This window comes from Silurus meridionalis, chromosome 5 (genome assembly GCF_014805685.1).
Source record: "Silurus meridionalis isolate SWU-2019-XX chromosome 5, ASM1480568v1, whole genome shotgun sequence".
In the NCBI taxonomy this organism is placed as follows: domain Eukaryota; kingdom Metazoa; phylum Chordata; class Actinopteri; order Siluriformes; family Siluridae; genus Silurus; species Silurus meridionalis.
This window is the reverse complement of record NC_060888.1, coordinates 23,957,965-23,970,641: the sequence shown is the minus strand read 5'-3', so window position 1 is coordinate 23,970,641 and position 12,677 is coordinate 23,957,965. Positions and strand designations below refer to the sequence as shown.

Below are 12,677 nucleotides of genomic sequence, written 5' to 3'. Positions count from 1 at the left end.
CACGGACCGGCACCGGTTCATGGGCCAATTGGTACCGGGCCACACAGAAAGAACACATAATTTACATAATTTCCATTTTATTTTATTTATTCTGAACGATGTTTTATTTTGGATATTTACCGGAATTCACGTTTATTATTATATTTAGAAAATACCAGTTTTTATGTCGGTCGTATCATTTTATTTTGTTGTATTTTTCCGCCACACCTTAAAGGCCGGTCCGTGAAAATATTGTCTGCAGGTTGAATGCAGGTTTCTTACGCAATGAGAAATGTGCAAGTGCCAGTGTCAATCCAAAACGGGTCAAGTCAGAGGTTTTTTTGAATTAAAACGTAAACTTTTGATCTTTTCCTAAGATTTCAAATAGAAATGGGAAATCTATTTATTTATTTATGTTTATGTAACAGTAGTGCTAGCGACACATATCATGTATCTGATAAATGACTTAAAACCGTGATTTGTTATTTTTCAATATCTCCCAGCCCTAGTTTTGAATGCAATTTAAAAGAATTCAAATAAAATAAAAATATACAGTATATCCAGGGACACAGAAAAGGCAAATACAATACTAATATGTTCAACGGTATTTTAGCCAGTGAGCTAATTCCTCACTTTGTTGAACATATGAATCAGAATTTGACATAAATTGTGCTACCAAAAATGTTATTAGAACTTTCTCCTCTGGACATGGACAGCAATTTCACTTAAAAATGTTTTAAAAATGTAAAACATACTGTATAAAAATAAAATCTGATTTTGTCAAATTTCTTTGTCCATATGTATTTCTGATCTTATAAAATATATTTCCATTAAGAAGTCCTTAGAATTGAGGCCAACATACAGTATGTACACAGACAATCCTATAATTCTAAGGTTTTTAAAATGATGGCGGAATAAATGTAATCATTCGCCTCATAGCAAGATCTCAGTGCTAGTTCTGTTCATAGACCATCAGAAGTTTTATTCTCGTATACTAACCTGGCTTCCTGTAGCTGCCCACATCAGATTTAAAAGTAACTAGTGTTCCTACAAAGCCATAAATGGACTGCAAAGCATTTACAGTAGTATCATTCTTTAGCTTTCTATATTTGTCATGCTGATACAGTTCCAGAGACTTGTAGAATCAGTGCCAATACACATCAACTGACAATATGCTGAAGGATCCTTGTGGCCCTAACACACTTTAGGCTGGGTTTTTCTTTGAATTGTCAGCCAACTTATAGTTACAGTAAGTAATGAGTTTGACCAACAATCCTGGCATAAAAATGGTAAGTACTAAATACTTTTAATGCCCAATAACTGTTCAGATCCTCAGTCTGCATTACTATTTTCCAGTTGGATGGTTAATGGTGTACATACACATTTGGCATTTGGCTGATGCCCTAATTTCATTTGTCTTATTTGTACAACTGAATAGTTGAGGTTTTAGGGCCTTGTTTAAGGACCCAGGAGCAGCAGCAGAGCAGTGCTGGGATTCACATAATGACCTTTCGATTAGGTGTCCAACATATTAACCACTGAGCTTCCACTTCCCTGGTGAAGGCCAAAGCACAGAGATTCTACCAACAGAGCCCTAAGTGGTAAAAAAAAAACGTGTACATTTTTCTACTACAATTAAACACAGAACAAAACAGTACTTTTAAACATTTATTTGAATTAAAAAGAGAATTTTGCATTTTTGTACAGGATGTTAAATAGGGCTGGGTGATATAATATCAATATAATATTGATAGCATGATTAACTAGGTCACAATCCACTTGTAATAGCATAAATGACCGATATCTAAAAAATTTATTTAAAAATAAAAAAAAAGGTTCTTTTAAAGTGTTATACGTTAATTATATAAAATGATAAATATATCTTTTTGAAATAGACAAAAATCATGTTTTTTTAATGATTATTTATTTAATTATAAATAATAACATTTATTTTTAAAGATATTACATCATTTATATTATTTTAATTTGAGCATTTTTTTTTATATTTCTAATACAAACAGTTGACATGATGATAAGTAGCTTTTATTTCAGCTTTCAGTTCAGCTCATAGTCCTTACACTTAAATAAAATGCCTGCTTGGATAAATAATATATAAAATAAAATTGTATAATATTTTTGAATAGAATAAATCTAATAAAATGTATAACTTGTCAATTTAATTGATTACTCAATTTATTCAAAATAAAAGTATATTGCATTAGTTTGATTAATTCTATTTTATTTTGATGAAATATTTGAAAACGTTATAAATATATATATATATATATATATATATATATATATATATATATATATATATATATATATATATATATATTAATATTAAATAATATTTTATCTAACCAAGCAGACATTTTATTTAAAACTGTTTTAAAAATGTAAACTGTTGATGCTCACAAATATTAATAATAATAAACTGCGTTAATAAAAAATGACAACATACAGTGTATATACATATACATATATATATATATATATATATATATATATATATATATATATATATATATATATATATACACACACAGTATATATACACCAAGAAATATAAGAATCTAATCATCATCATCATCATCATCATCATCATCATCATCATCACTGCTTTATTAAATTGTAAGACACCCTGCACATGTATCTTTCTATTAAATGCACCAACATTTTGTTAAACTTTAGGCCTGTAAATCAGGGAGCCTCCAACAGGAAGTAGATGGCAATGCATTACTATGGATTCCTTCTGTGTGTCTCCATGACAACATGCTCAGAGCAAGGGGTGTAGTGTGTGCATGTGTGTGCATGTGTGTGTGTGTGTGTGTGTGTGTGTGTGTGTGTGTGTGTGTGTGTGTGTGTGTATACTGAGTAGGAGTTCAGCTTGTCGCTTATGGATTTTTTCCTCCTTTAAAGTGGCCTATACCAAAACAGACCAGATCAGACGCATGATTTCCTTAAATCTCTAGGCCCTGGTGTACATTTTGCAATTAATAATCAATAACCCGAAGTGGAATTGCTTTGAGTGCGATGATGATGATGATGATGATGATGCAGTCATTCTGTCCACTTCAATCTTCTGAACAGTGAAATAATATATTCTACTGACTAATGCGTGTGACAAAACGGGATGGAAATAATTCACAGTATGATGGACGACAAAATGATTTTCAGGAGGTTGCAACATTTGTGTACAACCAGAGTGATGAAAAATGAGCGATAATCAACAGTATTTGAGTATTTGGCAAGAAAACCTGGTAGGATTATTGGAAAATAGGTATCCAAAGAGATCAAAATAATTAATGTCAAAATTAAGCCACTATGTTAAATAGATTTTAGTCATTACACTGCACTTTGTATGAGTAATCTCATATAATTATCCATATACCTATTAAAATATTTTTTAATCACACTACTGGAAGACTAATAGATCATCACTTCTCTAACAATCCTAACCAAAATCCATTCACGTGCATCTACAGTTTTAAAGCAATCGTTTTTTGTTTTGGTTTTAAACGTGACCTTCCATTACATCACGCCGCCGATCTCTCGACGCCATCGCCATGTCATTGTTGAGCCACGCTGACCGACCGCTCGAGTATTCGGGCCGCTTACATAAGCAGCCATCTGACAATGAGCGCTTTCACACTCTCGGCTAAGCTTCTCGCGGAAGAAAAAAAAAAAGAACTCACACGTGAACAGTTGTGTTGTGATCTCCATGGAGTGGAACAGAACAAAACGGAAAATGATATGATGACAGGAGATGACGGGGATCGACTCGGAAAACCGGAATAAAATAATCCTCTTTGTGCGGAGAGTAAGACGACTTTTAGTTGGCGGATTAATATCCTGTAATCTCGCCCATCTGATCACTCTGACTAGACATAATGATCAAATGAGATGAGATGAGATTATGTGTAAATTAATCCAGAATATGGAAAAGAAATAATTCTTATAATCCTAATCTGGAATGGGGTTGCGTTATACCAGGGAGAGGTGGAATTCCCGATTCTGATTATGGATTTGGTTCATGCGATTCTATATGAACGTTTCTGTTCAATTTTATCGTTTCTATAGTAACATCTTACTGGGATTTACTCTACGCTGGACAGATGGTCAGTTGATGATGAGTACACCATAAGGACAAAAGTTTGTGGACACGACCATAAAATTCGTATGTGCTTTTTGAACATCCTAATCCACATTTAGTCCCTGTTTGCAGTTATAATAATCTCCACTCTTCTGGGAAGAGTTAATAAGGGTTAGTAAAGTCAGAAGCTGATGTAGGTGAGGTGAGGAGGCCTGGGGTGCAGTCAGTTTTCCAATTCATCCCAATAGGGTTGAGGTCAGAGCTCTATAGCAGGCCACTCAAGATCTTCCACTCCAAAGCATACAAACCATAACTTGTTCAAGCTGACTTTGTGCACATGCTGGAACAGGTTTAAGCCTCCTAGTTCAAGTGAAGGAACAATTTAATGCTACAATATACAGAGACACCAATTGTGTGCCTTCAACTTTGTGGTAAAAGTTTGAGGAAGAACCACATATGATTGGAAATGTCAGTTGTCCGAGTACTTTTGTCCATACAGTTGATATACAGTATAACTTTAGAATGCTCATGAATCAGGAATATGAATAATAATTTATGGTTTAATCTTAAATTCATACGTACTGAAATGAGAAAAACGAATATAGCGGTACATGCACAGCGACGTCTCGATTAATTATCCTGACTTCCTAAGCTAATTCATGCGCTTCGGAAAGGCCAATCGGCTAATGAGACGACATCCGTCCGTGTAAAATGGCCTCCCGACCCTTTCTGCGCTCAGCTTTATAAGAAATCTTTCGCTGTTAATTAATTGCTACATGACAAATAAATTATGGCTGCAGACACAAATTTTACAGTGGAAAAAACAACTCAAGGATTGCAGGTTAAAGAGTTTCCGTCACGTTTCTTTAAACGAGATGAAATATCAGGGAATGAAGAGCATACTAGAGGAAAGTAAAAACTTCTAATCATAGCAAATCATTTATAGAAAAGATTTTGTAAACCTATCGAGTCAGGATTATAATTCAATTATTATCTGGGAGAAATCTGTAGCTATAAAGGACAGGAAGTCAGAAGGAACAGCAGGCCATGACACCAATAAAGCCTATGAATATGCAATAGTTTGGAATTAGGTCCCAAGGATTATACTGTAAACTCATAGAGATATGCTGGAAGATCAGAACAACATGTTCAGGAGGATTTAAAAGAAAGCTTTCGTCTCACCTCGAAGCATCAAAGCTGTCATAGGATCCCACTGTGTAATGCCGAAAGAGCTTCCGCCTCTCCGACCGGTCCGCTCGAGCGTCTGAACAGATAAGACACAAACGACAACAATTATTTAGATGAAACTGAACAATGTGATGATCCAGAGATATCAGGTCAGTGTAAATTTCCTGTGTGAGTTTCTTAGGCTTCATGAACAGCCTGGGACTATTATTATTACTATTATTATTATTATTATTATTATAAAATCGGAAATGTTTGATTTGAAAAAAGTAGCTGCGGGTTTAAGGTTTTAGATTCCATGATTACACTTCAAAACATAAATGATTGCAAGTCAACGAGTCAGCAAACAATTTCAAATGTTATTGATCACGTGTGGAACCATAAACGGTCCAGTTTGCTTTTTCCATATTTTTCCATTTTCCAACATTAAAATAGAACTGTACTCAATTTTAAAATATAATTTACTAAAGGGTAGGAAAGGAAAATTCATGTCAGATAAGATGCGATGCAAAGTGGATGCAAGTGAAGGAAATTTTGTGTTCATGCGCACACATACGGGACATGACATGAACACATGAAATAAAAATACCAAACACGGGAACATTGCGCAAAACCTCAATCAAGTCAAGTCAAGAGGCTTTTATTGTAATTTCTACTAAACACAGTGGTACACAGTACACAGTAAAAACGAGACAACGTTCCTCGGAACCCTGGTGCTACACTGAACAACATAGAGCTACAACACAACACAAAGCTACAGAAAGGGCATCGAGCACAACCGAGTGCAAACAGTGCAGACGGAGGTTTACGCCAAACAGTAAACCTACTGTATACTCTGAATATACAGTACTGTGCAAAGAGGACTATGAAAAACTATAGTGACAGTATATATAAACAGTGTGAGCACAGACAACCAAAGGCATGGAAAGACACAGATTAAGGTGAGCTGTGGATCTTTATATAATAGCTAATTATTGCTAATAATTGCAGCCAAGAATATTCGTATAATACAGTAACAAAAAGCACAGGACAGAAAGAAATGCCTTCTTTGAGTTCTGACTGTCAGTTCTAATTGATTGACACTAATGTTATCATTTCCATACACGTTTCATATAAACATTATATGGACAAAAGTTTAGCCCTCACCATTAATCCCTATAAGTCCACATTTGTGTTATAATAGCTTCCACTCTTCTGGGAAGATGTTCCACTAGATTCTGGAGTGTGGAGCTTTGTACTCACTCAGTCACAAGGGTATTAGTAAAGTCAGGTACTGAGGTAGGTGAGGTGAGGAGTTCCCAGTCATGCCAAAGGTGTTCAACAGGTTTGAGATCAGAGCTCCATAGCAGGCCACTCAAGATCTTCTACTCCAACCCATATAGAGTACATCTTCATGGAGCTGATTTTTTTGCACAGGGGCATTGTCATGCTGGAACAGGTTTGGGTCTCCTACTTGGTGAGGTGATGTGTGAAGTGAAGAGAAAGTATTGGGATACCAGACTTTTCTAGTTGCATGTAGTTTTTCCTTACCAAAAAGGCGCACATATTTGTCTTTAGATGTGGAAGGATTACATTCTTTGAACTTTTCACATGAACTAGGAGACCCAAACATGTTCAAGCAGGACAATGTCCCGTGCGCTAAGCCAGCTCTATTAAGATATGCTTTAAATGGGTTGAAATAAAAATCTTGAGTAGCCTGCTATAGAGCTCTGACCTTCAACCCTTAAATGGAGGGTTAGGGTGCTATTACTTTTAAGATTATACAAGCCAATAGGGACTCAATGTGGAATGAGATGTTCAAAAGGTTTTTATGAATCTTATGGTCACTAGAGTGTATATATTTTTGCTGTGGTATAAGATGATTAAAACTGCTACATTGATTATGATTATGATTATTATTATACTGTAGGTAAATGATTATGTCAGGCAGCACCCTCTTAACCTGTGGTTCATTATTTTTCTATAACAGCATGCCCCCAGGAGTTTTATTGCTTTATTACCACTGACCCACACCATCAAATGACAATTAAAAGAAATGCTAATGTTCCATTATGAAATGAACCCAACATGGGAGAAACAGAAAGAAAGACCAAAAGGAATCAACTGCACACAATGCGGCCTTCCAGTCCTGCATGATGCAATATCAAAGGGCACAGGGGAGGAAAAAATGCCTTCTGCTCACAAATTAGTGTCCATATGTGAACATATGCCACTGTGTCCCAGTAGTCATTTCTGCAGAAGATGAAATCATAAAAATCACGGGAAAAAAAGAAACACAATGCACGGTCTTTGGCCAGAAAAGCAAATCAATGCCGAATGACATCTTTCTGGAAATTGGGCCCCTTTTCAGCGGTTACAAACGTCAGCTCATTTCGGTGGACACGGAGTATCGACTCGAGCGCAGATACAAGGAAGCTTTTTACTGTGGGCAGAATGCTGGAGAGAAGCCAGAGAGCAGCAGCTTTAAAGGAGGAAAGGTATCGACCCGGTGCTGTGGAAGCACTGATGATGCAGTAGAGGTGGAGATAATGAAACAGGGACTGGAACGAAATGCTGACCCCGTCTTCAGACCACCTGAACGCGTCTTGTGGGAACACTTAGCGGCAAGCGGCTCATATAGCCACTCGTCCATAATGAGAGACGGGAAATTGCATAGCTTTTTTACACAACTATTGAACAACCGTTCTTTATCAGCGCTGTAGAGATCTTACAAGAGAAATCATACACCAGATATAAATCACAGCCTGAATCCAAAATAGGAAAAATGTCAGAAACACACCATCTTGACAAACTATTACATTTACATTTCCCTCCTTCATTTCTTCAAGAAAAACTCCGTTCTGTTTTGTCTTCACTTGGCTTGTTAAGCTTCCAAAATCGCACAGTTTGGATTGTTCATGTTGTACCATGTTGATCATATCAGTTGTCAGGATGTTGTGTGGGATTCGAAACCCTAACAACCCCCCTGTCATCCGTCCTAATCGTTTATACGGACACTCTCTTTTTTCGGAGACCATTACGGCAGGTACGGATTGGTACCTCATTGTTTTGAGACTCGCTCTGTTCAAAAGAAAGTACTTTTTAAAATTAAATTTACAAACTACCACCTTCAAAATAGTCCCTTGCACAGCAATACAGCGCTCCCATCCTTCCTGCCACTTCTGGAATATGTCCTGGAAGTCTTCTTTTTGAAGCGTGTCAAACACCTTCTGTGATTTGCGCTAGATCTCCACAATGGTGTTAAAACAGCGACCTTTGAGCTGAATATTCATTTCGGGACGAGAGCGAAGTCCGCATGAGCCAAATCTGTATCATCGATCATCATGCAAAAGATTTTCATCGAAGGTCTTCCTGATCTCTCGTCATCCTCCGTGCATGTGCCACTCAAAACACCTTCGTACAACTCGTTGCACCATAGCAATATGTCAATCTAATGTCATGTCAAACAGATTTGCTTAGTTTCAAGCAGAATTTGCTGTAAATGATGAAATAAAAGACGTGGTAACGCACGTGGTCAGAATAGCACCAGTTAGCACCATTAGCCTAGAAACATTTCGATACCACCTTGTATATGATGTAAAACACTAACTGTCTCAACTCATGTTATGTTTTTGGTGATTTATGCTACATGGGATTCAAAAGCAACATCTTCCATACCAACAGTGTTTATACTTGAACAGCCGGTTCATAAGAGATGTTAGTTTTTGCTATGTGGAACCATAAATCGATATAGTATGTATACTAGATGTGTGTGTGTGTGTGTGTGTGTGTGTGTGTGTGTGTGTGTGTGTGTGTTCCTGGAAACCCTGTCAAACCAAACTCAGAGTTGAAAATACAGCTCTGTCAGCAGAATGTGTGTGTGTGTGTTCATTCTGAACGTAATCGTGAATGTAGAAAAGTTCGACTTTGATTTACTGTTACTGTTAAACCACAATGCAGCCTAAAATAAGTTTCGACACGATTATTATATTTAATGTGTAAATATAATCTTAGCCTTAATCTTTATTTATACCCGGTTATCATGAATAATTTGTAATATTATATATTTATAGACTATATTACATAATCCATATTATATTGGTATTAACATTCTAATTGATATTAGTGATTCAAACTGTCACTGAAATATATATACAGTATATATACACAGTTGTGTTTCAAATTATTCATACCCCTTGGACAAATCAAATCAAATCAATACTACAAACCTTTTTAATTTATAAAAAAACTACTTTCCCAAAACTTCCATTGTATTCGGTATATATTAGTTGCTATGCACAAACCCACATATGTGTTAGCTAAACTTCATTTGTATAGCAATAGAGATGGCCAGAGATTCTCTTTCGAGCCTGTTTAAAATGAATCAGTCATTATCTTCGTGTATTTGGTTTTCAAGGCCCATAGTGGAGGCAAAGGCTACAGGACCATTTCTAAAGAACTGGATGTCCCTGTATCAACCGTACAGAGTATCATCAAGAAGTTCAAGATGTTCAACAATGTCAAAAACCTGAATGGGCGTGGCAGGAAGCGCAAAGTATCCTCTATAGTCGCTAGAAAGATCTGTTGAGATGTAAACAACAACCCCTGTATCACTACCAAAGCTCTAATAGACACCCTCAACCAAGCAGGGTATGTCTCTGGACATATGGATGTTGCATATGTTTTGGAGAAGGCTTCAATCCTAAGGAATCATTCCGCGGTGGTCACATCATCCTTGTTAAGATCGATGGTATCATGAAAAACGAGGGCCATCTTAAGTTTCTTGATGAAAACCTGGTGGCTTCAGTAAACAACCTGCCAGAGAATCGGACCAACCAGCAGGATAATGACCTGAAGTATCCGAGTGAATGTAAATGTGGTGATTTTTGTTTTATATTTGTCAATAAAAACCAATAAAATGTCATATTTCTTGAAATATCACGTTTTTCTTTTAGTTGATTGTCACATATCAAATATATGAAAGTTGTAAAACTTGTTCATCACAGAAGACAATTTAAAAACACTATAAAAATACCAAGGTATGAATAATTTTGAGCACAACTGTGTGTGTGTGTGTATATATATATATATATATATATATATAAAAGCTTAAAAGCAACTATTCTGATTCAGCAGTCACAGATTCTGCCTTTTAATGAAACACGCTGTAATTCTTTTTGGCTACGGTTCACTAAAGCTCTTGAGCACAGATTCACACTTACACACAGTTTCACACTCACACTAAGTATATCTCTGTTCAAGTACCGTGTGCATAAATAAAAAATAAATAAAAAAACATTATAAGGCGATGTAAGTACAAACTGTGCTGAAAGTAGATTTCTGTGCTAATATATATAAAGTGTAATTTTAATGCATTGCATAATCAAGACCAATTTAATACCTAAAAGCTTCATACTTCAATATTTCTTCCCATTACTGCAATTAAGATCAGGACAGATTGTCTTCATTTGATACCTCACATGTAGACATTATACTATACATGAAAAAGAAAAAGGTCCTGGAGTAATAATTCAGCAACGGAACTGCGGATTTTACCTTCCATCATCTCTCTTATGGAATATGTTGCGTACATGAGGAAATAATCAATCACAGAGTGGTGTGTGGATTACTGAATCAAGCTTCGTTACCTGCGCATCCTGAAGTGTTTTAAAGTTGGCCATATTTTCTGAATGAGGTAGATTTGATTCGTGTATCGTTTGCAAATATAGTTATATTTTCAGGTTGTGATTGTGGAATGTCTGTGAAATAAAATGCTGCATAATATTGGAGCTACAAACTAAAAAGATATATAGGTTATTAAGCAAAAAGCTGTACCCCTAGAAAGTTACTCTACCAAGACTACTGACAATAGAGACGTCTTTTATAAATGATCAATAAACTGTGTATTACCTAACAATTCGCCATATCAACAATCAGCATCACTATGTTTGAATCTGTTCATTACTAGCCAATGATTTCAGTTCCCTGTAAAACAGTGATTACTGTAGAACCGATGTAATCTGCAAATCGGCCAAGTAACACAATCCTGTGCTGTGTCTTGCAGCCAGAACTTCCTTCAGAGCCGTCGTTATAGAAAGAAAACCTCTGACCAATCAGAGTTAAGGATTCAACAGCGCTATGGTATTAACGGTCTAAAAACATGCTGCCGTCACGCCAATGACATTTCACGTAACTTAGCAACAGAACCTTGAAGAGAGTCGCTCATTTTCTGTGAGAATGTCAGTCTCAGATGATACTTATAGATGAGCTCTATCAAAAAAATATAACAGCTGCATTATTGTTTAGCATTTAAAACAGAACAAGTTCAGATTTATGTGACTAACTGTTCATTAAAGCTAGGCTAAGAATTATACCACAGCAGTTGCCTAAGCATTTACAAATTTCATTTTAATATATGTATTTTAATATGTTATATATTGAACAGAATGCATTAAAAAATCGGCCAAAATCTGTTATAAATGTATACAAACCTAAATGTAATTTGAGTTGCATGAGACGGTGACGGACCGTCAGCCACGATCTGTAAACTTTCAAGAAACTCTTCGCAAGTCAACTGAATTACAGCATCCCCTGCACAGACACCTTGATATTCTCATTCAATAAGTTTCTTATGACATGTCACCTTATGATAAGCCGAAATGCATTCGGATTGCATTAAATTGTAAAAATGCTGGCGAGTGCATTTTGTAAGTGTCCATGACAATAATAATTGTGTGTGTTGCATGCAGTGATTTAGTCCAAAACCGATTTCCCAGCCTGAAGGATGCGAAGCGGTGCATGGAGCAAGACTTGTGCAGGGATCTGAACAAGACTCCTAGCTTAAACACCCTGAGCACGAGCATACGAATATGTAACAGCTCACATGCACATAAACCAAACGCTTTTAACACTTATTTGCAAAATATGACATAACGCTCAAGGATTTCATATACGAGTGTGCGCTCGTATGCGAAGTTCCAATAAAGATAAACAGTACCTCCGAAATGAACCTTCTTCCTGATTCTGGGAATCTCATCCATCTGGCCTCCTGTTGCCTTCAAATCGTAGAGCCAATCGCAGGAAATGCTCGATCCCCCCCGAAACATATGAAAAAAAGGGGAGCAAGCACTCTCTGTCTCCCTCTATCTCCTTCTACCTTCCCCACTTCCTCCTCCTCTCCCAGTCGCTCCCTCCAGCCCTGCACTAGCTCCACATAGCCCCCAAACTTTTTTCACCCATCAAACCTCATCATAGAGGTAGAGAAGAGTTGCACTGAGGAAAAGCTCTAATGCAATCTCTGGATCTCTCTCTGCTGTAAAAGAACGAGTGTACGTGTGTGTGTGTGTGTGTGAGAGAGAGAGAAAGAGAGCGAGAGAGTGAGGAAGAGAGAAAAAAAAAGATACGAAAATGAAAAAAAAAATCTTGCTAAGGCCCACTC

At 36.4% G+C, this 12,677-nt stretch overlaps 1 protein-coding gene across 2 annotated transcripts in view; it reads right to left on the bottom strand.

Moving 5' to 3' along the window:
* The window catches only part of shank2b (SH3 and multiple ankyrin repeat domains 2b), a 170,832-nt gene that overhangs the window by 44,336 nt on the left and 113,819 nt on the right, over nt 1–12,677 (bottom strand). For both annotated transcript variants that reach the window (XM_046849277.1, XM_046849278.1), the window contains one exon: nt 5,258–5,339. In XM_046849277.1, coding sequence (XP_046705233.1) covers nt 5,258–5,339 — 82 coding nt within the window. The remainder of the gene's footprint in view (nt 1–5,257; nt 5,340–12,677) is intronic.